The 25,686-nt window shown below is 36.2% G+C and overlaps 2 protein-coding genes across 3 annotated transcripts; one reads left to right on the top strand and one right to left on the bottom strand.

The window, feature by feature from the left end:
• Window positions 1-1,190: 1,190 nt before the first annotated feature.
• On the bottom strand, window positions 1,191-5,659 carry LOC117904731 (LRR receptor-like serine/threonine-protein kinase). Of its 2 annotated transcripts, XR_004649624.1 has the most exons (3): window positions 2,507-5,659; window positions 1,612-2,197; window positions 1,191-1,496 (listed from the first exon to the last, which is right to left on the bottom strand). XR_004649624.1 is itself a non-coding variant. In XM_034817492.1 (2 exons), exons 1-2 carry the CDS (start codon window positions 5,352-5,354, stop codon window positions 1,707-1,709), a joined length of 3,339 nt encoding a protein of 1,112 aa, XP_034673383.1. In that variant the 5' UTR covers window positions 5,355-5,659; the 3' UTR covers window positions 1,505-1,706. The 2 variants fall into 2 exon arrangements, 1 of the variants encoding a protein (XP_034673383.1); XM_034817492.1 differs by lacking the exon at window positions 1,191-1,496 and having other exon boundaries at window positions 1,505-2,197.
• Window positions 5,660-13,555: 7,896 nt separating this feature from the next.
• LOC117934521 (kinetochore protein SPC25 homolog) lies at window positions 13,556-24,699 on the top strand. The gene is made up of 8 exons (XM_034856238.1): window positions 13,556-13,795; window positions 14,182-14,247; window positions 15,560-15,706; window positions 22,423-22,536; window positions 22,620-22,709; window positions 22,799-22,921; window positions 23,051-23,286; window positions 24,251-24,699. The coding sequence occupies exons 1-8, from the start codon at window positions 13,627-13,629 to the stop codon at window positions 24,260-24,262; spliced, it is 957 nt and encodes a 318-aa protein (XP_034712129.1). The 5' UTR covers window positions 13,556-13,626; the 3' UTR covers window positions 24,263-24,699.
• The last annotated feature ends 987 nt before the right edge of the window (window positions 24,700-25,686 follow it).

Below are 25,686 nucleotides of genomic sequence, written 5' to 3'. Positions count from 1 at the left end.
ATTGCATCTACTTGCGGGGGTTATCGTCAAGATGTGACCTCCGGCAAAGGGTAATAATGCAAGTTTATGTCGATGATATTATGGCTAATGGCAGTTCCTGACATGATTGAGCTCGCCCGACATACTCCGTGATGATAGGTGCCATGAGATGACGGTAAGTGATGGGCATTGAGGTGATGGTAAGTCATGGGTGCCCAATGCCCATCCGTTCAAATGTGATTTAAACGACAATCCCTGGCTGTAATGGTAAAAGATCAAGCCTTAAGCCCTTTACAGCAATGGAATATTTACGGGACCCCTGTAGTTTCAACTCAATTCAGGAAAAGGTTGGAAAAGAGGCAACTGAAAAGACTATTTTCAGTTATAGACTATTCTTCTTCGGACTTCAGCAGGGCAGAGTCAGCAGATCAACCTCCTCATGATGAAGGGGTGGGAATCTTGGGTTTAGTACATGTTTCTCAAAATACCTGATTTATTCTAATATTTTAGGACAGCTTCAGCAGGCATAGTAGATCTGAGATCTCGTCTGTGGGCTCCGTTGCCCACCAGTGGTCTCTGCATTGTGTTCATTTGCATGTGTTGTCACGTGACCTTTCACAGTCCCACACGTGGGTATCATCTTCCTTCTCTCTTTTCTCTTTATTTTACTTAATTTGATATATAACCAAAGTACACACACTGGTTGAATATTTTTGAAGTCACCCCTGCCTTCAGCAATTCATAAAAATATGTTTGTTACTCAATCAGCTTCACAAAAGGAAAAAAAAAAAGGTACAAAGTGAGGAAGAAAAAAACCCTAATAATGCAATGAGTGCATGGCTTGGTAGATTATTGTGTAAGGATTAAGTTGGATCACCTTTTCTTTTTGAGTTACACAAGAGATATGTTGCTTATCATGATTCTTCTATTACCTACCAATGTCCCTTTCTTAGGGTAAGATTGAAGCAGTAAAACTAAAGAATTGAGATGTGAAAAATGAACTAATTGCGTATATAGAATTGACACAAATCTTTGGAACTGGGTTGAATGGGGTTTGCAGGAGTCGATTGGTTGTAGGTGAAAGGAGGACATTTGGTTTGCTTTTGGATGTAGCAGCTTAATTTTTCATAAATCCAATGTATCTCAGCAAGCTTCCATACCTTCTCTAGTGTTTTGTATGTCTCTGGTTCACGTGGTGGGGACCTATAGACTTGCATGAAACGAAGGAGACTTCTTCTCCTTATCCTTAATTATGAAAGAGGAAGAGAAAACCAATCATTGCCCACAATTCCCCACAACCACACATCCCCAAGGAGAGAGACAGAGGAGAAGCCAGCCCATCCTCCAAAGGCCAAGAAAAAGGCCTTTTACATCTTGCAAACACCACAACAAACACATCTTTCAGGACATCCTTGTGGTCCTTTTCAGTGAAATGATGGAATTGACTTCACAAGAAAGCAAAACACTAGTGTCTCTGTCTCTCTATGAAATTGCCTTCCACGGAATCACGGTTTCACCTAAGACATGCAAAAACCCAAAACCAAGTAATTTGATTGAGAAATAGTCTCATCTCATAATAATGTCAGATTAAATTGCTATATACACTCAATCAATTTTCCTTTTTTGGCTCACCTTGTTAGCTAACTCTTTACAATACCCATGTCTCCCTACTCCCCAATTCCCAATAAACAACACTAGCGGAACCCTTTTCAATCAGTCATCAGTCATCACACACTAGCATCATTATTGACATTATAACCAGCTGAGGAAGATGAATATGCCAGTGAGCACTGGGAAGAGCCTTGGAGGAGCAAGAGTTGGGACGAGTAGGATGGAGCTTCAGGCTTTTTGGATCCATTGCTATTAGGCTTATGAGGCTCAGTTCCTGTGCTGGGCTCGTTGCGTATTTCCCTTAACAAAACCGCAACATCTTTCATTGTAGGACGATCTTCCGCACGGTTGCTTGTGCATAGGAGGGATATCCCCAGTGCTTGGAGCATTTCTTGTATTTGTGTATCTGGGTGGCCCTGGAGCTTCGGGTCCAGTATCTGAACCGGGTCCCTCTTGCTCTTTAGCTGCTCTCGGACCCACTGAATTACATGTTGCCCATCAGGGAATGAAGGGTCCACCGGCTTCTTCCCGGTTATGATTTCCAGCAAAACCACCCCGAAGCTGTACACATCGCTCTTTTCGGTTATCTTCAACATGCAAGCGTACTCTGCAAACATACCATTTCCATTTCAAAAATCTAACTTATTGAATCCAATAGCTATACTATTAATGGCAGTACAAAATTGAATTTCAAAAAAATCTTCGCTAAAAAGGCGGAACAACGTCGGCCACATGACATGATGTGATATTTTTGTCAGAATCTTTTTGTCAAGGGTTTTAATCAGAATCTTTTCACCAGAGCCTCCAAATGCAACAGTCTCGACCCGAAAGGGAAACTTTTACACCCGAGTAAATGGGTAAATGAGTAAAAAATTGCACACCGAATGTGACCATGCAGGAGACGGAAAACACTCACCGGGTGCAATGTAGCCGTAGGATCCGGCGAATTGAGGGTTGGCGGAGAAGGACCCATTGCCATCGTCGTCCTCCACCAACCTGGCTAGCCCAAAGTCCGCCAAGCAGGCCTCGTATCGGTCCCCTAACAAAATGTTGTGAGCCTTGACGTCTCGGTGGATGATGGGTGGCACACAATCATGGTGCAGATAGGCTAAGCCCTCCGCCACGCCCAAGGCTATATTGAACCGACTCTCCCACTCAACTATGGCTGAGTTGCATTCATGGAGTAATGTGCCTAATGTACCACTTGGTAAGTAATCGTAGAAGAGGAGTTTCGTCTTTCGGTTGGCCGCCCACCCCAACAGTCGGACTATATTTCGGTGGCGGATGCGTGCCAGCGTGGCGATTTCGGATGAGAATGCGGCTGCAGAGAATTTTTCGCTGGAGCGAAATCTTTTCACGGCGATGGTGAGGCCGGAGGGGGTGTTGGCTCTGTACACGACGCCGGAGCGGCCACGGCCGATGATGTTGGCAACTGTCAGGCAGCATACCACGTCAGCGATAGAGAGGTCCAGTTTTTGGTACAGTGTCAACTCCCATGGGGGGGCCATCTCCACATCGCTGTCGCCATCGCACTGGTGGGGCCCTCCGGGGCCACGTGGATTCATCTTGTTCCCGAGAATGATGTAGAGCGCCGCGAGGAGCAGCGCGCAGGCGGCGCATAGTAGCACCACCATGGCCACCCTGGCCGCCGCGGCGTGGCGGGCAGCGCCACCGCGTTTGTCGGCGGCGCACTGGTCGCCGGAGAGGCAGAGGGCGGGGTTGCCGGCGAGGACGCTCAGTGGGAGCTTGGAGAAGAAAGGGGTGTCAGGCACGCGCCCCGAGAAGTTGTTGTAGGAGATGTTGAGGACCACGAGGTTTTGGAGGTCGAAGAGGGGTTGGAGGTCGCCGGAGAGCTGATTGTGTGAGAGATCCAATATTCCGAGCTTATCCAAGTCCGTGAACTCCGACGGAATTTTGCCGGAAAGTTTGTTCCAGCTCAGATTCAAAGCGATCTCCAGAGCTGGAATCTCGCCCACACTGGATGGAATTTTACCTGTGAGATCGTTGCTACTCAGGTCCAGCAACACCAGCTTCGCGCACGAATTGAGTTCACTTGGAATCGGACCGGACAACCGATTCTTACGGAGAATGAGCTTGGTGAGCGAACTCAGAGATCCAAGACTCGGACTCAGAGTCCCTTCTATCAGATTATCAGATACATCAACGAACTGGAGGGAAACCAGTTGGTTCAAATTCTCCGGTAGGTTTCCGGCAATCGAGTTGGAATGCAAGTCCAGGAACGTCAGATTCTGGCAACCAGAGATCTCGTGCGGTATGACACCAGTGAGGCGATTCAATGCCAGATCCAAGAAATTCAAATTCTTTAAATTCCCAATCTGTGGCGGGATCGATCCAGCCAGCTTGTTATCGCTCGCTCGGAGCCGTATCAACGACGAACACTCACCAATCTCCGGAGGTATCTCACCGGCCAGATTGTTGGATAAAAGCAATAGCTTGTTAAGCTTCTTGAGCTGGAAAATCCCCTTCGGAATCGGACCAGTCAAGCTGTTTTCTGAAAAATCAACAGCTTCCAAACTACGGCAATTCGAAATCGATTCAGGTATGTTCCCTTCCAGCATATTTTGCCACAAGTAGAGTAGTGTTAGATTCACTAGGCTACCGATAGAGGAAGGTATTGTACCAGTGATCTTGTTGTTGTCGAGCTCGATATGGGTGAGGCCGAGACAGTTCCCAATTTGCGCTGGAATCTGACCTGAGATTTGGTTCACGCTCAGTTGAAGTTCCTGCAAAAAGCTTAGATTCCCAAACGTCTGAGGCACTCTACCGGATATGGAATTCATGGATATATCAATCACTACTAATTGCTTGCAGTTTCCCAACTCCGGTGGAATGGTGCCCACCAGGTTGTTTTGCCATAGCAATAGGTTCTGGAGGTTCCGGAGGCTTCCTAGGCGGGCTGGGATGGATCCAGTGAGCGCGTTCTCGTATAGGTAGATGTTTTGCAGCTCGGTGCAGTCACCCAGCTCAGGGGGGATTGGGCCTGACAGGAGGGCGGTGTAGATTGCAAGTGTCTGAAGCTTCTTGAGGCGACCAAGACTTGGAGGGAGGAACCCTGACATGCTTGTTTCAGCAAGGCCTATCATGGCCAAATTGGTGCAGTTGCCGATTTCTTGAGGCAGAGGGCCTTCCAAGTTCTTGTTGCCGCCTGCTCGAATCACTTCAAGCTTCTTCAAGTTCCCTATGCTACTTGGAATTGCACCGCTCAGTTGGTTGTCGTATAGAATTAGCCAAGTCAAACTAGTGAGGTTCCCGAGTTGGACTGGGATAGATCCCTCAAGCCAGTTTGAATTGAGGTAGAGCTGTTGGAGCTTGAGCAAGCTGCAAACCTCACTTGGGATTTCACCAGTTAAGGCATTGTCGCTCAAGTCTAGATAATTCAAATCTTGAAGAACACCGATCTCTTTTGGGATGGAACCAGTGAGGTTGGTTCCAGTTAAGACTAGCTTGTTCAAGGACGTCAATGAACTGAAATTAGAGGGAAGCGGCCCAAACAAATCGACATACCTCAAATTGAGTTCCACCACTAGATTGTCTGAGTTGCAAGAGATCCCAAACCACCCACATGGAGTCTCATTGCTCTGGTCCCAGTTGCTTAAGGCCTCTGGCGCTTCCTTCAAGCTCCCCTTCCACCAAAGTAGAGCTTGGCCTTGTTGGTTGATGGCGGAAGCCATGAGGGGGAAGAGAATTAAAAATGAAAAAGAGAAGATTAGGAAGGAGAAGAGGGTCCATGGATTAACAGGCATTACAGCTATGCTACGAACTCCAATGAGAGGAACAGAAAGGAGGGTGGTTTGAGCCTAGGGAGGGACAATGAGAGAAACCAAATCATGTCTTAATGTGGGCTATGGTTTTTAAATACATGTATAAATAATTCGACAGACCCAGAATCTCCGGATCCAAGAACAGCTAGGCCATGATGTTTGCACAGAGAGAAATGGAATTTTAGATGGGTGTTTTCTCATTTGTTTATGGTGGAGGTGAGGTGGTGGGAAGGAGGATAGCTGTTCTTTTTTAAGTGAAAAGGAGAGACGGGTGTGTTAGTGACTTTGTCTCTGTTTTTTATATGAAACCTTTTAACCCTTTCTGTGGCTTGTTATCAGTAATCCTTCATTTTCTCTCCTATTTATCTACAAACCGATATCTAGCTTATTATCGTATACATCCTGTCAGTTTCATCATATTAGGCCAACTTGTGTTGAGTCTGACTCAGCCTTGTCATGGGTGGACTTGGTTGAGTCAACCAGGACTAACCCCCCATTTCTTCTCTTATCGTTTAGCTCTACAAGTTGAGATTACACCGAGTTAGTGAAACCCATTGTGCTTTAGAATGAAATGGGGAAATGACGTAATGTCAAGTGTTTGACTAACCAGTTCAACCGCTGGTCTGCTTATTCAACAGCAAAAGTTGTGCAATTATATGGATATTTCTGAATGGAGCCTTACTTATGGTGGCTGTAGTGAAATTTGAACATCCCCTTTGCCTTTAGCACCTATCTCAACAGATTATGTCCAAAACCACTCTTTGAAAGAGGAAAAGCTGCAGAACACAGGGTGTTATTACTGCTGGGCTTCCATATTAGTAGTGTAAAAAGGCCAAGACTAGTTCAGATCTAGTGCTTATTCTATGGTGAAATCCCTTCTTCAGATCCATCTGCAGACATAGTCCTTATGGGCAGTATTTAAAAACTGCCCCCTTGCATAAAAAAACAAGACCTGTGAACTTCAATGGTCCTCTCAACCATTAGACACAAAGAATACAAGTTCAAAACTTGATGGCCAGATTTATGGTGCTGAACCTGCAAACTTTTATAATCTCCGGGAAATTGAGAGCCAATTTGACTTGTGGGTCAGTCACCCATAAAAATAAGGCACCCTTTTTCCTATCTTGTAGAAATATCAGGACGGCACGTGATGTCGCGTGACCATTACAGGCCATACTCAGAATATCATCAACAGTATGTCTATATATATATATATATACTCCAGCCATTATATTGCCTGCCTCGTGACTATGGTGTGGATCAATATTATTTTAGTTGAATTATCTTACAAGAGTGTCATCTTGGAATCTAGGCACCAAGGAGGAGGTTGCACATGAGAGAGAGAGAATGAGAGTTGTTTAAAGGGCCAAACCATCCCTGGTGTAGGGCAGCTTTTGTGGATGAAGTCCTTTTTTTGTCCATAGCATAGAGGAAGAGACAAGCACCCCCCCATCAAAAGTAGAGAACCGCCCTACTACTACACAACCACACCCCTCCTCACTGCTCCACTTTACAATGGGCTGGAGTTTTTGGCCTCAATCTACATCTCTTCTTCTCCTCATAATTAGAAGAAATACTAGTCTTAGGAAAAGGGCCTCACAGGTTAGGTGTATTTTGGTCATTTTTATCAGATCTTCAGCTTATGGCCAAGTGGGGCTGGTTTTTCAGAACCAGATTGATGATAACTAGTACATGATTGAATTAAATTCATCATGGGTACGGACCAGTTTCCACAACATTTTTCTATTTTGTACTGTATGAGAGTCATGAACCTGTTTGAAAGGTATATGATTTTCTTTGTTTCACATCCACAGGCACATCATGTGTAAGATGGGCCAAGTTGTTTCTCATCTCGTCTTCTTCAATGGGTATAAGAATTAGAGGTTGAAAGTTTAGGCCAGTTGAATATTTGGAATCAAAATATGGGGTTATAAGATTAATCAAACTGGCTACATTTGTCGATTCTGACCACCAGTAGCATAGTATTACTTTCATTTTAGGTCACTAAGGTACTACTTTTTTATCAGCATCCCTTCAATGAGGGTAGTAAAAACAAAGGTTGGCACATGAGCCAAGCAGGTGGGTTGGGGTATGCATATCATTATAGCCATAAATTGAGACTTGGGAATAATTGTAGAGTGACAATTTGCTTGTAACTGGGTTCCACCATCAGTCACATCTTTAGGGTTATAGGAATTTAAGTCCCCATAACAACCCTTACAACTATCCAAATTGACATAACATTCTGAACTAACTGCTTTGCGGCACTTTAATCGAATTGATTGCATCTTTTGTCTCCGTAAGTTTGATTGCTAAACCTCTTCATGATTAAAGAATTAGTAGATTATTCAAAGGCAAATATAATGCATTTGTTCGAATTTCAAACGTGAGAAGACATTTATTCTCATATAAAGCAAACCTTACTCACCATGCCCTACTCTCCACTTAAATACCCGAAAGGTTTAGAGTTTGTTTAGTAGTAATTTTAGGAAATGTGTCTAATTTTTCTAACACTTCAAATTTTTAATCATTTAAATGTTAGGAAAACTAAAAACATTTTATAAAATCAATGTGAAACGCATTCTTAAACTCGATGGGATGTAAACAAGTTGTATATATCCTTGTTCCTATGATATCCTACGTTTAAGGGAAAGTTTCTGACGCTATATAAATATAGATTTTTCTTAATCTTGTAGATATGTTTTAAAACTGTGAAGACCTTATTGGGTTTAAAGCGAATAATATCTACACAATTGGATGTGCATCATTATTATTCCTGGTTACAAATTAATGCCTCATCTTATCCTATTTGGGGTGGATTCAAGAAATCCTTATTAGGAGAATAAATTACGAGATGAAGAATTCCTTTTTTTTGTTTGTTTTTTTAAATTTCATAATTTGACATGAACTTTGATCCACTACGAGAAAGCCCTACCACTGAACCATGTTTCTTAAAAACATAAAAATGAGGTGGATTGAGAGAAGAAAAGTGTAGATGGGTGCATAATTGGTGGTTGGGGATGGACATGGAGGAATCTAGGGACACCAATAAGCGCCAAAAGGCTCCAATAAAACAACCATGGATCAATTGAAGTCCTTATTTTTCTCTAAAGCAGCATGTGCAAAGTCTAAGAACCTCCAAAAATGCAAGTAATAATTGTTATCATTATTATACGGTGGTGTTGAATACGTAGAACATAAAACCAAAAAACCATTATAATACATATTATTCTTTTCTAGTCTTTTTATTTATTTATTTATTTATTTATTAACAAATCTCACTCATTTTAAAATTTTAAAATAAGATCTAATTTCACAATCTCCTACATTATAATATGTCACGTTTAGTCCTTTAACGTACCTTTTAAATTATTTATTTATTTATATATTAAATAAATAAATAAATAAATAAAGTTGCATTAATTTTACTTTTGGACTTGGAATATTTTTGAATCCCACCAGGGTTCAGGTCCTTACAACTTTTTTGGGGTCTTGGATAAGGTTTTTGATTCAATTTCTAGTCTAAGATAGCATTCTAAAATCATTTGGGCACTCGTGGGGTGAGCTTTATGGTATTAAAGATGTTGTTGGTATGTTTATTTATTTGAATTTTCCCGACTCTTGCCCACTCAAGAGTCAAGACTGTTGTGCAATTGTTTTGTGTTGGATTGAATTGTCCCTCTCAAGGGGAGCTTTTGTGCGGACGGACGGTCGACACTCACATGCATTCTAGGCAAATTTAAATGCCACGTATTGTCTTGTTTGTGGATTTTATGACACCTTTTATTAATTAGGGGCAGAGTCACTAGAACGTGTGTGTCGGCTGAATTTTGTTGAATGCAATCATTTTTTGAGAGAGAGTGTTTTAATTGTTGCTTGAGAACTTGTTTGGTAGAGTCGAAAATATGGTGGGTAATTATTTGATGGAAAATGATTTTTGAGAAAATGTTCCAAAAAAATATATATCTAAAAGCATTTTCTCCCCATTTTTCAAAGAAAAGGTAAAGAAAATTTAAATGTAAGTTTCTTTCCTTTAACTTTTTAATAAAAATTTATTATTTTGGAACCTTTTTTTCTCTCATCGTGTCTCTTTGAAAACCCTTTTTAGAATAGAATATTGTTTTGTAACTTAGAAAACACAATGGACAAACTTCCAAAAAAAAAAAAATCAAATTTTCTTTTTTGGAATTTGTTTTGAAAAAAGAGTTAATGATATGTTTGATAACTATTTTTGAAAAATAATTCTGAAAAATAACTTTTGAAAACTATTCTAGATGTTTTGTATAACAAAAATTTGTAAAGATATCTAAAATGTTTTTTTTTATATGTTTTTAATATATTTTAAAAATAATTTTTATATTTAGTGTTTTATTTTAAAACAATTTATATGTTTGTAATGTTTATATAATTATTTTTTAAAATAATTCTTAAAAAACAAATCAAAATAACATAAAACACATAAAAAATATTATTTGAAAATACGATATTTTTTATTCTTAGAACAGAAAACAATTTTTTTTTTTTTATTATCAAACACACTATTCTAATTTTTTTTGTTCTAGAAAACAAAAACTTGTTCTCTTGTCCAACAAGTTGTAAAAGTTTCTAGAATAATTTTAAGATGTTTTTAATTTTTTTATGGGATCTCATGATAAACAATTAAAAATTTGGAGAGCACTTTGTATTTTTATTTTTTATTGGAAAATATTTGTTTATATTTAAATTCTCAAATATTTTTTTAAATATAATATAAAAATTTTAAAAATTGTTCTTAAAAATTATTTTTCAAAATCAATTTTAAAGATATTATCAAATATGTCATTGACAACTATTTTGGAAACCATTCTCTATACTTAGAAAAAAAGTAGTTTTTTAATTTAACAAAAACAGAAATAATAAACTTTTTTTATTAAAAAAACTGATTTTTTGAAATAAATTTGATATGATTTAATTTTTTAAATGGGATATTTTGAACAATAATTAAAATATTATAAAGAATAATTTAATAAATTTTACATCATGCACAAGTTTACAGAACAATGCTGAAAAAAACTGTTCTTTTTTACATCTTGTCTTTCAATAAAATTTTAGGTCCCACTTTGGCAAGTATTTTTAAATATATATATATATATATATATATATATATATATATATATATATTTTTATGTTTTATAGAATAAAAATCTATTTGAAAATTTAAAATATTTAAAATATTTTTTTATATCTAAAACTTTAATTTTAAAGATTATATATGTTTGTATAATTATTTTTTAAAATATTTATCAAAAAATAAATGAAAACAGGTCAAATATGCGCTTGTTAGAAAATAGAAAATAATTTTTTATTATAAGATTTATTTTTTAATTTTTTATTTAAGAAAATAGAAAACCATTTTCGAAAATATTTTGGATCATGTAACCCTTATATTATATTTAAAAAATAACTTTTGGAGTTTTGTTTTCTCCACCCACAACGAATTAAAGACCAAAAACCAAGACGAATTGATGAAAGGACAAGCAAAGTGGTAAAGTGCTCCAATCCACTGCTCACTTTTGAGCAATTATTACCACAAGAAACAATCCCAATGAGTAAAGTCCTCAAAATCAACGGATTCCAACCCCAACTTTTGTAAGTTAGGTCTCCTGGGGTTTCGCAAAAATCAGCTCACATCCTTCCACCTGAGAGAACAAAATTTGCAATGTGCTTTTCCTTTTCTTTCTTTTGCTTTCTCTTGGGGTTTTGTTGGAACCTTCTTCTCTTCTTTCAAGGGTAATGCCCTATTTTGCTTTCCTTCTTTCGGCTCTAAAGGGGAAAGAGACCATGTATGGTATGATTTTTAGTCTTGTCTTTTCCTCTCTTTTTAGGGCTCAGCCTTTTTATTAGTGACTATGGTGAGCTTACCATGTCGATCTTGTTGTGGGGTTTGTGGGAATGAGGCCATAAAATATTTGGGTTCTTGTGTTGATGCAATGCATTTTGAGTCAATGCGGGTTTTAAAACTCGACCATCTTATCATACTTTCTCATGTTGGTATTAACAATATTTTTGTACATAATGTACAAAAATATAGAAAGGAGGCGAAGAGAAGTTTTCTTCTTTTACTAAATGATTTTGGTCACATTTGGGACGTTAGAATAGAGAATAAGAATAAGAATTTGAAAGAAGTATTTGGTTAAAAAGAATAAAATAATCCCTAAAATCGGAAATCTAATCATTCCCATGTTTTTTTTTCTAAAAAAATAATTCATTTTTAATATAAATGTCATTTTCTATTTTAAGTATTTACATGTAGGTTTTAAAAGAAATATTTGTTTTTACAAGAAAATAATGAGGATATTTTTGTCCAAATGATGTCAAAAAATTGTGGGAGGTTAAATTTCAAAAATTGGGTTTTAAGAGGCCCTTTTAATTAAATAACTCAATTCGAAACCACTAGAGAAGATACCTGCATAACGGAAATGTCTGACCTTGACATTTTGGGCCTAGGCCTTTTGGGCCTAAGGTCAAAACATAGAGAGAAAAAGATAATGGATATTGAAGATCTGGCATGAGGAGCCCCTTGGTGAAAAAGTCAACTCAAAAAAATTTGAGACATCGTATGAATCAAGCATTGGCTCGTGGGATTTGACAATTCATGATATTTTTCTTGGGTTTAGCTCATGGACCGTTTCTTGCCATTTTTGGGCTTGAAATTCAAGGCAACATTGATATCCATGTGGGTCTTGCTATTTTAGGTTTGAAGTTTAAGGTAACATTGAAATCCATGTGGGTGTTGTGTGATGTTGGTCAACCCATACTAATTTTTTTGACATGTAGGTTTGAAATTTTGTAATGAACTAAGCATATGTTAAGATTATAACAAGCATGTGTCACCGAGTGTGCTTTCCTCTTTCTTCTAGGCCATTTTGGGTCCAAAATGGCCCATTTACCCATCTTCTGGGCCTATTTGGAAACCGCATTTTACAATTTCGGTTTGTATTATCCTTTTAGCCCAACCCTAAATTAACAGGCCTATATTTTACATTATACCAACTTTTACGTGGGCTTAAGGCCCTAACATGAAGAGCCCATAGCATGGCTCGGTACATGAAAACAAAGAAAACCCAATGGGAAGATGTGGCCCTTTTGAAAATCAACCCAATGAAATGGGCTTCTCCATTTTGGGAAAAAATAAATTATAAATAAAAATGAAACTGCTAACTTAGAATTAGCTCATTGGTTCACCGAATCAACGGTCCAATGGTCAATTAGTCCTACTAAAGCGTAGTTCAAAGGCGAGGTAGTCCAACCATCAATTAGGTGGTGTGTGGTTTTTTTTTTTCCACTTAAATATAAATTGAATTCAATTTAATATAATTTTAAATACAACTTAATAACATTAAGTAAAATCATATTTTTCAAATTAGGCGTTAAGAGTTGCGATTTTAGGTGTCTAGAGCCATATTCTTCTCAATTTGGCATATAGATCCATAATTTAGGTGTCACTTTCATGGTTTAGGCGTTTAGAACAGTAATTTTAATTATTCAAAATCATTTTTTTCAATTTAAACGTCAAAACCACTTTCATAATTTAGGTATTTAGAGTTGCAATTTTAAGCATGGAGAGCTATAGTTTCAAATGTTGTAGGATTAGAAGTGTTAATCAACTAATATTTCAATTTAAAAAAAAAAAAATCATATTTTAGTTTTTCTATTCAATTAAAAATATTGGTAAAAAAGTTAAAAATTCGGAAAAAAAATTTAAAACAAATAATTGAAGCTTGAAAATAAATTACGTTAAAAAAAAAACACTCCATTTCAAAGTCCTTCCAAGTAAAAGGGTGAATTCGATTGATCGAAAGAGCGATTGGATTTGATACTTAAAACATTGCAAACAGAAAACGAAGGAAACTCAATGTGCCATGGTGCACTTGAAAAATGAAACGGTGAAAGTCCAACTTTGAGTTAGCACTCGGAGAAGCAGAATAACGGAGTAAACCCAACGTTGCGTTTTAGCGCTCGGAGAAAGAAAAAGGAAAAACGCTCATATTACCTCCACCGTTTGATGAGTAGAGCAGTGCCAACGTGGAGCGCCACCTGTCAAATAATCCCTTGCAAAGCATGGTATCTCCGTGCAACCTCCAGCCTACGTATAAATTCTCTCCAGGCCCCAACTGCGTTTAAAGTAGAAATGGCGGGCTGAGCGTCCAATTTCGCTTCGCATTCAAACTCTCTCTCTCTCTCTCTCTCACTCATTCTCCTTCTCTCTCCACAAATGCAGAGCAAAGTGGAGCAATCTGCACGGACCAAAATGCGGGAGCTGCGATTGATCTGTGACAAGGAGATTCCGATTCAGCAGCAGAAAATTGACTCCGCGGTGCTTTCGTTTCGGAGATCTCTGGAGACGCTCCAGTCCAAAGCACATAAAACGGTCGAAAATCAAGGTCCGTTTTGATTTCTCGTTTTAGGGAAGGAATTTTGAATTTGATTGTTGGTTTTTGAAGCGAAACCTAGGGTTCCGGTTAAGATTACGTAGTCGGAGTGGAGCTAGGGTTTGTATGTCGAGTGTGATCAGTTAGGGTTTCTTTTGGTTTGCTTTGTTTGGTTGGTGAGAAAGCGTAGGAAAGCGTTGAAGGTTCTGTGCATCAGAGGATAGGAACTTTTGATTAGTTATTCTATTTTGTTTTATTTTTCTTTTTTCAGTTTTTTTAGCAACCATAGGGGGGGTTAAGGAATGAATCCAACATTAAATTAACTGTTGGGGCATAATGTTGAATTTCACCTCATAGTATTCAATGAATGAGCTTGATGTGTTTGTTTTATTTTACAGTAAAACTAGGAAAGCTTAAAGCTCAATTAAGAGAGGTGGAGGATGATTTGGTGAAAGCTCTAGCAGGTATTTTTTGTTTTCTGAATCAAAAGTTTGATTTGTTTTCTTGAAGCTATAGCTCCCAATAGATAATTCTTTGAGTTTTCTCAGTGCATCTGAAGAGAAACTGTGGATGGAATTGGTTGTTTTTACATAAGATTGAATTTGAATGTTTAGTGCATTATACTGTTTTGGTTTAAGATCTTGGCAGTTCAGTTTTTGAATTTGCAATTATGTCCTGTTTTGGCACTTGCATCATTATCTCGATTTTTTCTTTTCTTTTTTGTTAAAATATTTCAAAGGTAATAAAATTATGCAATTTGAAATTGTTGAGCTGCTTCTTTGATCTTAATATTTCTTTGGAAGCGACATTGATGACTAATTTTAGATACCTGCATTATAGTCTATAATAAAATAGAAATATGGATTTGAAAATGCTTGTTTTTTGGGAAGCAAAATTTTGAGTTGCTCATGAATTGTTAGAAGACATTAAGTGGAGAACACTACATGATTGGAATATATAAACCTGCTAGTGAAAGTATCTTTCTCACTGGATGCATATGACTTGAAGAAATGGTAAATCTAATAAATGAACTTTTCTTTAAACTGGCACCTATGTGGTTGGCATGCTTAACATTTTTTCGCTTTTGGGGCAGGGTACTCTTTTTTACTCTATTTGATATATATGGAATAGAGAACAGGTTTATATAGTTAGAATTTGAGGCTTATTTAGGAAATTTCAGAACACCCTGCTGGCAAAGTTGATAATATCTATATCCATCTATCTATCTATCTATCTATCTATATATAATATTTCTATGTTTACACTTATGATATTCCAATTACACACACACACACACACACACACAGATATATATATATATATATATATATATATATATATATATATATATATATATATATATATATATATTTATTTATTTATTTAGTTATTTATTTATTTATGATGAGAGAATTTATGTCTCCAGTTGATCATCAAGAAATTTTTTTCCCAGCTTTTCAATTTAAAAGCATGCTGGTATTTTTGTTGGCCAATTTACTAATTTCTTGATATACTCTTCAAATATCAATGTCCCCATCTATAGCATTCTAGCATATACGGATTGCTTTCTTATCTGTTAGCCAATTAATTCAGAAAGCTTTCATTTTTCTCACCTATTCAAACAATGATAATTATCATTTTTTTTTTTTTTTTTTTAAATATTTACAAGTTCATTTGTGTAAATTTCTCTATGGGTTGTATGATATAAATAGTTATATAAATTTTCTCAGAAGTTCAAACTTGCATTTCATTATTGTTTTTTCCATGGCTTTATAGTGAAGACACGTAAAGAGGCCAAGAAGATGGCTATAATGGACTCAATTTCTGCTACAAAGGCTAAAATAGAAGAGCTTAAGAGAATTGTTGAAGAGCACAAAGCTAGAAAAGATCAATGTGCAGCAATAATATCTCAACAAGATATAGGTAATTTACTTTCATCAAGTTGACCTTCTACCTTATTCATCCACGTTTAAGGTTTTTATGGCATTCATAAATTTTATGGAAGCTTAAGATGAATTGAATAATAAGCTATTCTGCTTGTAATTTCATCTTAATCTGAATGACATGTGCTCATTTAAATGGAACCAAAGCTTTCATCAATTGTACTGCTTTCCACCATTTGATACAGGGAAAATGATAAAAACATTAGGTTAATGAAAGTGGATTATGAATGTAGAGTAGGATAATGATGGTGTAGAGTAGCAATTTCCCAATTATTCCCTAAGGAAGGGTTATAGTGAAGATTTTTGGATTGGGATTCTTGAATTTTTAAGAGGGAGCGATTCAATTGAAGTTGAATGCATTAAAAGTGCTTTGTTATTTTTTATTCTTTTTTTTATAAAGAAACAAAACAATTCATTACCATGAAATAAGTGCAAAGAAGAATGGGAAATCCTTCCTTCATAATATCAACCGCTACATATCTCTAATCAAAAGTAGGACAAAACTATCAATTTTTTATAAGCCAGGAAAGTAATGCATTAAGAAGTGCCAAAAGAAGGGAGGGCAAAGTACACAGGATTTATACTAGGACAATACTATCTATTCCAGAAAACATAGGGCATTGTTCTAAGTGCAAAATCAATATTTAAGGGTTAGAAAATTCTCTATAAAGGACATCAAATGTTTGGTTTCCTGATTTTTTTGCTTTCATATTTACTACATGATTAGTTAAACGAGGAATCCTACTAAGAGAGCACTCAATCTCTGAAGTAAAATTGAAAACTTGGTGAAGCTACTTATCAAATTTCCATGAACCTCTTTCTTTCTTATTTATCCAAGATAGGATTACTGTGGAATCTCCCTCTACTATAAGGTTGGAAATACCCTTGAGGTCTTTCTACCGGGCTACAATTTCCACCTTAATTGCTAGACCCAGTCCAGTATGTTTAGAGAACATTCTCAATATTCCATGGTGATCCATGATGATTCATGAACATTCTTTCAATTCCTAGCTGTCATGGATTTCTGAATGAGCACCCATCACAAGTCAACTTGACACAACCAACTAAAGGAGTCTATTTAGAACATATCTTCTCAGCTAACCTAGTAGATGCGCATACTAGGTTTGAATTTAGCAATATAATAGTTGAAGGGTTGTATGTAAATAATGCACTAGTTGACACCCAAAGGGAAGAGGAGAAATAAATGGAATCCCATAATGTGTCCAAAATTTTCAATCTATTCTTAAAAACCTTGCATTCCCCTTCAGCCATATGGTCCAAATTATTTGAGGCTAACAATACATCAATGTGACTTCCCTTTAAGAAGATCTCCAAAACCCTTGTAGGAAATTGTTACCATCCACCACACTCCTATGCGGAACCTAATCAATCCAAACAACCTATGCCCTAATGCCAATGCTATTAGACAATGCAAAAATAAAAAAAATCCAATGATTCTTAACTCTTCTTACACATGACACACCACTCTGAGCTAAGGGCTTTGTAGGGTCTCTTCATCCATAGTGAGTCACTGAAATTAACCTTCCTACTTGCAACCAACCATGCAAACATTTTGACTTTGGGTGGAGTTTTGGCTTTCTAAATGAAATTTGCTGGAACAAAGAATCTTGAATTGATGGGAACAAAGACTCTATTGGATGAATTAATTAAGAACATAGTAGAGGATGTCAAAAACCAAACTCTCTCATTGGGGAAGGTAGGTGATAAATGCACATGGACTAAAATCAACATAAGGATGGTGAGTTTTTTTTTTTTAATTTTTTTTTTAATAAAAAAAATTATGTCGAAAATTGAAATTCTATGATGAAAATGAGGAAGAAATAAGAACTAAAGAAACATAGGAGTTTCTTGTCCTTGCTACTTTATAAAGGTTAGGGAACTTCTCAAAAGTAGATTTTTGTACCATCACTAATTGAATACTGAGTGAAACAAGAGTAATCAAAGAATACTTATGTAGTGGCCTTCTAAAGACACTAATGAGACCACCTAGCAACAACATTGACATCCCATCCATTAGAGTGTGGCCCATGAATGCTCAAAATGATATTGTACATAAAACATTGCTCTCCCTTGGGAACCTCTGCAACCATTTTCTCATGCCCATTCACTCTTTGGCTTACAATATTAGGAAGGCAAAAGAAGAGCTTTGTGAGTGAAAGCATAATTTTTCATTTTCTAATGAAGGATAGGGGTCTAGATAGAGATGAGTAATGAAAAAGATCTAATTATCCAATCTTTACTAGAGTTCCCTTTTGGCACATTACAATACACATCTCCCATTCTCTATTTTATATAAAATAGATAGATTTATATGTTTGATTCCAAATGGTGGGACTATAATAAGGCTTTATTGAGTTGAATTGGTTATTTGTTGCATATGATTTTTTTAACTTAGTTGATAGAGTGGCTAGTGGTATCTTTGAGTTGTTTAAATTATCTTTTGATAAATAAGAGAATGTAAATAAGTGTAATTAGCGCACAAGAGTACACAAAACATATACAAGGAGTGCTAAAAGGCCAAAAAAAAAAAAAAAGGAAACAAAAACCCACTCCCTCCCTCAATAAGAACCTAACCAAACTATAAAACCAAAACCAATAGAGACATTGTGCTTCCATCTATGTACACCTTAATCCATAGAGATAAATTGTCAAGGAAAGAGCTTTTGGGCCTTTGATTTGACATCTTGTTTTCCAACAATCTTTAGTTTCTTTCCTTTCAAATAATCCAAAAAATACATAAGGGAGTGGCTTTCCAAGCCTTCTTTCGCCTTCTATCTACAAAAGAGCCATTCCACCCTAGGAGAGTCTCTCTAATTAAGACAAAAATAATCAAAGGAATATCAAATAAAGAGAACACCGATTTCCATAAAACCCTAGCCTTGTAATAATGAAGAAGAATGTGATAAGTGGATTCTGCATCTTTACACGTGGCATGCCTTATGACTAACAACCAACCTCTTCTTTGTGGTTGGTCCAATCAACGCATTACCCCAACAAGCCTCCTAAGTGAAAAAGCTCACCTTAGAAGGAATTTAGGAGTTCCAAATTATCCCTAATGGAAAAGGGATAACACAATTCACTGACTGTCCTTGGATTTTAAATTAGAATTGCTTCACGATATACAACTCCTAATCATTCAGATTTCTTGCAAAACAAAAGTTCCAATCTCCTCCTTCCCCTTTGCTCCCATAAATTTGCTACCCATGCATCTTTCAATTTGGTTAAGGCAAATAAGGATGAGAATAACACACTTAAAGGCTCCTCACTACACCATCTATCTTTCTAAAACTTCTCTTTACTCTCGTCACCCACTACAAAGGAGACTCTTGTGTTAAAGAGATCTCACTCCTTTTTTAGAGCTTTCCATGGACCTTAAAAGAGTCTCTCACCTCACACAACCACTCCCCCTTCCCCCTTTTGCTCCTTGTATTTCCCCCTTATGACCTTCTTTCATAGCGTTTCCTTTTCACACAAATAATGCCAACACCATTTGTACAAAATGGTTTTATTTTAGCAAAGAGAGAGATTGAACACCTAGTCCTCCTTTTGACTTGGCCTTATAGATAGTCTACCGCTTCACTAAGTGCAATTTGTTCTCTAAGGCTACTCCTCCCCAAATAAAATTCCTTTGAATCTTCTCTAGCCTCAAACTAAAAATTCTCAGAGTGGTGAAAAAAGACATGAAGTAAATTGGCAAATTGGATATAGTACTATGAATCATTGTAAGTTTTTTCCCTTTTGAGATGTATTGCCTCTTCCGCATTGAAAGCCTTCTATGAAACCACTCTTCAACCCCATCCCAAACCACCTCCAATTTGCATGAGGTCCCTAGGGGAAGTCCTAAGTAGAAGTTAGTAGCTCCCTTACCATACAACCAATCTTAGAAACCAACTCTTCCATGTTATACACCATACCAACTAGAATGATGTAGCTCTTCTCCAAATTTATCTTCAAACCCAAAATGACTTTGAACCATATGAGAAACTAACATAAATTAGTGACTTGCTCCTAAGAAGCGTTATAAAAAACAATAGTGTCATCAATATAAAGATGAGAAATTTCCTCCCTCACTCCTTTTTCCCCCCACTTTTAAATCGTGACAAAACCTCCTTCTTGGGGTCTCAAAAACAAACTATTGAGAGCCTCCTTTGCAATCACAAAAAGGTAGGGAGAAAGAAGTTTCCCTTATCTCAACTCTCTAGAATTTCAAAAGAAGCCTGTGGGAGAACCATTTACCAAAACGGAGAAATTGAATGTAGAAATGTACCACTTAATCACCTCTAGCCATTTATGCTCAAACCTCATCTTGCCAAGAATCACTACAAAAAAAATACCCAATTGATATGATCATAAGCCTTCTCAATGTCAAGGTTGCACAACAATCCATAATATTATTTTTCAACAATGAATCAACAACCTTGTTTGCTATTATCTCTGCATAAAGAATTTGTTTTCCCTCCACAAAAGCATTCTAGAATTTGGAAACTACTTTTCCCACCACTTTCTTCTTGAGTCTATTGACCAACACTTTTGCTAACAGTTTATAAAGGCCTCCTACCAAACTTATGGTTCTAAATTCCTTAAGATCTTCTGCTCCTCTCTTCTTAAGGATAAGCACCATAAAAGAAGCATTAAGGTTTTTTTACTAACCTTCCATGGTCATGAAACTCATTAGAAAAGCTTAATGCTTTAGTTTTCACAAACTCCTAATTGAATTGCCAAAAGACCATAGAAAAGCCATTTGGGCTTGGGGCTTTGTCACCATTCAACTTTGATAACACACCATACACTTCATCCTTTGTGAAAATCTCGTCTAGCTTCCCAAACTCTTTGATCGTCTAGCACCTCAAAGGAGATAGCATCAATGCCAAGCCTTCAATCCCCTTCTTCAGAGGTCTTAAATGCCTTGGCCACCCCCTCCTTTATCTCTCTCTCTCTCTTGCTTCTATAAGCCACACCCCATTTTCTTTAATCTTGGTAAGAAAGTTTCTTGTTCTATGAGCATTGTCCATCTAATGAAAAACCTTAATATTTCTATCTCCCTCCTTAAGCCAAATTTCTCTTGATTTTTGTCTCCAAGATGCTGCTTCCATCAATGCCCAATAGAGTATTCTATTATTCTTTTGCATTTTACATGTCAGAAAGATTTTTATAGATCAATCCCTGTTTTTTAAAGAATTGGCCCTTTTAACTATTTACCTTTGTAGCAATGTGATAGGTATCTAATGGAGAATTATTATTGAATTTCAAGAATTTCAAGAAACAAGAGTCCCAATTGATCCTCAGATAGCTATTCGAGAGGCTATCACTCTCCTACCAGATCCAAACAATATCCAGCCCTTGTAATTCCCTCTCTTTTCCTATTTAAACCATCTCAGCCTGTATCCAGGCTGTGACCTAGCCTATACTAAGGCTGTTACAACTAACTGCCAGGTGGCAGTACATTCCTCTTCTCTTTTCTAGTATACACATAACATATAGGAGGCCTATCACAATGTTGCTGATTTCTCATCTCTAGTTTCCAGATGGCATCATATTCCCTTACTCTGTATAGGAATGACAATAAGTCCTCCCTAATTTGAAGTTGTTTTGGGCAATAAGTTCCATCTGGAGCACAGTTTCATTATAGAAATTGATATTAGGAAAATAGTCCTTAGTCAATAGATGTGTACCAGTTTAAGATGATGCCTCCCCTAGTTGGTTCAGCTGATTTGGGGTCCTAGTTACAGTTATTATGCAAGGGTATACAAGTGTAGAAGAGCAAACAGATGTTAAAGGGCATAGCTCTTTTGTTGACACTCAATAAAATGGGGTGATGAGATGGATCCAAAGTATAGAGCTTTTGCTTGGGCAGGTTCATGAAAGCCTTACCATTGACAAGGCAGGGAGGACAGACCTTTGCATGATTATATGTATTGTTACATAGCTGACCTGAACTAGTTAGGATCAGCTATTGTTGAGTTGGAATCATATTGCTTTCAGTGTCATTCTTCAAAAGAAGGCATTTGTATCTTTCCCTTTTTCCATTTCAACTCCAGCACTCCACTTGCATCTGGTCATAAATAGACCAAATTGCATTTATTTTCAGCATTGTTGCATCTGATGCCTTATATTTCTGTGGTAACTGAGTTAGCAGAATCTATTTCTCTCTGCCTAGATGTAGCCGGTAATATATGGACTCATGTTTACATGTATTCATTTTGAGCCTGTTCCAGCATGGGCATGGTTATATGGAATTTAGATGTTTTTGAGGTTTCCATGCTATTGTCCTCTTATTAGAATGTTATGACTCACTACTTATCAATTTGAACATGTTTAAGATGATACATTTGTTGATTTTCTAAAATTTTGAGATAGAAAGATCTTCCTTTTATCTGACCATATTGATTTTGGTTTATTTACCTCCACAATCCTTGTCTTTTAACATGCTTGAAGCAATGAATAAATATATATACAAAATAAAAATATCTGACTCTCAATACATTGACTTTTATATTTGTATTCCTCTGTCCTCTCAATTTGCTCCTTAACGATGTTTGGACTTTGACTCTATATTCTATTTTTTTTTTCCTTTTAGATATTTAGTGAATTTTTTTATTTGCATCATTTAGTGCTAAGGTTATCCTAGTTTACTGCCTGATCTGTGCCCCAATTTGTCCTTTGGTATGTCAAAAGCTTTGGCAACATATGAAGGAAAGGGTGACGAAGTCACTGGACGTAGAGAAGAAATACAAGAGGCCATTGCTTGGTACAATGAGGTCCTTGGTTTTCAAATTGAAGGTGGACATGGTAATTAAAATGTTCTTGTTTGTGGAACTTGTATTTATTTTTTTGTCATATATTAGTTCTTATAGATTTCTGTTTTGCTGTAGGAGTTAAATTCATATTCACCAACATCAACTCGAAAAACCCATGTGAGGAGTATTCTTTCACCATCCGCCATGCAAACGATACTTACACCTGTAAGTGATATATTCCTTTATTTGTTTTCTGACTACATTATATGGACATGCATTTTAATCATCTCTTTTTTCTTTTTCATAATCCTCAGTACTGGATTGCAGTCCACACTTGAATGACATCAAAGAGTTAATCCATGAGTTGAATAGAACGAATGGTTTATTCAAATTTGTCAGAATTATGAGAGAGAAGTTCCAAAAAGCTGCTGAATTTGGTATGACATTATCCCTCGCATCCTGCATGCTTGAAAGTTGGCTCCCCATTAATTCAATTAACTAGACTAGAGCCACAACGCTTTATGCTTTATATAGTAAATATTTTTGCACCTTTTATGATTCAACAGGAGTTCTGCCTCAATTTGCACCTCTTCATCAACACTCTTCCACAATCTCCATTTCTGCTCCAGTTTCTTCAGTTTCAACTGATAGTAGAGATGAATCTCCAGCTGAGAAAAATGAGCTTCAAATTAAACATGAACGAACCAACTGGCATTCTGAGAAAGCTATTCATGAAGGGGGTAGACATGCATTTCTGTCTCCTGGATCTGCATTATCTCTTCGTCGATCCCCTCGATTTCAGGTACCATCGATTGAACTATATGACATATTCCTGCATTTCTCTTTGTATGATATCTTGAAACTTGCATCTGAACTATCTAAAACCACAGTGAAATTGCATTAGTTTCAGTTTTTTAGTTTCAATTTGTTGATTCAAAAGCTGTGCCTGTGTTATATTTAGGGCCTTTCTAGTATATATCCATCTCAATCATGGAGAAAGGAGCATTGTAATGGGTCGACAGTTTTTACAAAGCCTTCAGGGCAAACTTTAATGAATATAGGGCTGTGGTACAAAGAGGATATTGGCAGACAGCATATGGCATTGCCAAATGCAAGTAGTTAGAAGGAATTTTTCTAATAATGTTATGATTCATAATTCATGACATTCACTTAGAACCATTGACTTTCATGTTTAAAAAAGAAAGAGTGGACTTACTATTCAGTGTTACTATCTTGGCAAAGAATCAGCTTCAGGCAGTTTAAAACTGCTTAAACCTCTTACCTCCAGAGTTTGTGACTAGTAGAACTGTATTTTAGAAAATTTACGAACTTTATTAAAAATACACTAGAATGTGTTTATGATTTGGTAAAAATACATTAGAATGTGTTAAAAATCTATGATGTTTTGGCCGATTGGTCCAGAGCCAAAACTAAATCAGTTCGAAGAGTTGGTTTAATGGAATGGGTTTGATTTTGCTAGCTCTTTTCATGAATTATTACTTTCCTAAAGTAATTATACTAGTAGTCAGTTTAGAGTCATCCAAGTCGGTTACCCTTAATAAGTCTCTTGGAGAAGAATTAAATAAAAATGACTTTCCATCCTAGTGCCTCTCATCCGTAAGTTTATGAATGCTTTGCTTTTGGCTTCCCTGCTTAGGATTCTTTTATGAACATTCTTATGATTCTTGGACCATCGATGTTGGTACTCTATAAACTTAGAATTATTTTTTTATGAATAAAATTCATGATCAAGGAACATATGACAGGTTAGAAAATGAAGATAGAGTGGTGGGTGTTATGTCACCTGCAATCCCATCACCTGCAACTGACCCGGACAAACCATCACCCGTCAGACACGGCAGCCTTACCATTTTGGTAGCACTTCTGAATTTTGATAGGCTTATACTGGGGTTGAAATGTAAGGGTGATAATCCCAGTAACTGTTAACTGTTAGTGAAGCTTGTAGTTCCTTTGTATCCATCTAATCGACAGGACTTCAAGCTGTGGTATTCAAGTTAATCATTTGGTGTAAATGTGGAAAAGGTACCCTCCTGCTATGAGAGTGGATGGATGGAATAGGCCTGGTTTCATACTGGTAGCTGTTGTCATTTATGAGTGTAACTGCCTTTGCACCACATCATTTTATTGGGGGCAACGTCCAGATTAATATCGTGCAAATGAAAATATACAGCCACAGGTACACCATCTTAGCTGACACAACTTGTGCTATACATGACGTAATGCTTTAAGTGCATACAAACACACACGCGTAGGTTTTGTGTATATTTATACCACTGAATCCATAAAATAAAAAAATAAATAAAAAAGTTTTTTATTTTGTTCCTTCACAAAAAGTCGAAAAATATGCTTAGGGCCTATTTTTTAGCATGATCCACATGTGGTGACCCATCTTTTTGGCAAATCGAGCCATAAGACTCCATAAAAAAATGATGTCTCCTGCCAAAAAAAATGCAAACATGTTTCTTATGTCAAAACTGGAAAGTAACATTTTTCTTTTTTTCTTTTAAATTCTTATATTTTACAAACTCGCTCATGTTCGAAAATGCATCTATCTTCTGTTTTATTTTTTATTTTTTTTATTTTATGGTTTCTATTATTGCATCCACATTTTTTTTTTATATATACCTTTCATCAAAATTTATAAAATTATCAAATTTTTAGATAAATATTATAATTATTTTTTTATTAAAAATGAATAATAACATTTGAATTTTTTTTAAATGAATAACAATACTTAAGAATTCAAATAAATTTTTATCAAAATTAAAAAGAATAGTAATTTATAAAGGATAAATATAAAATAAATGGATAAAATTTATTCATTATTTTTGTTAAAAGATTATAATATTTTACTCGAAATTTAAACAGATTAATATTTTCTTAAATTATATTTATTTGTTAAAAATAAAATAATAATATTTTGATAAGTGATAAGTTCTCTTAATGCTTTTTAAAAATAAATATAAAAATTAAATGCAATTCATTCTTTTAAATATTCACATAAACGAACTTTCTTTATTACAAATATACATTTACTCCTTAATTACCATCAAGATATTCTAATTATTTTTAAAAACTACTAAAAATGCATCAAAAGATGAAATTGAAATAGTCAGACTAAACTCGGAGTATTTAGGACCTTTCCTACATTTTCTCCTCAATTACTATTTTTTAGTCAGGA

Source organism: Vitis riparia, chromosome 17, assembly GCF_004353265.1.
Source record: "Vitis riparia cultivar Riparia Gloire de Montpellier isolate 1030 chromosome 17, EGFV_Vit.rip_1.0, whole genome shotgun sequence".
Taxonomy (NCBI): Eukaryota; Viridiplantae; Streptophyta; class Magnoliopsida; order Vitales; family Vitaceae; genus Vitis; species Vitis riparia.
This window is presented reverse-complemented; position numbering and strand designations above follow the sequence as displayed.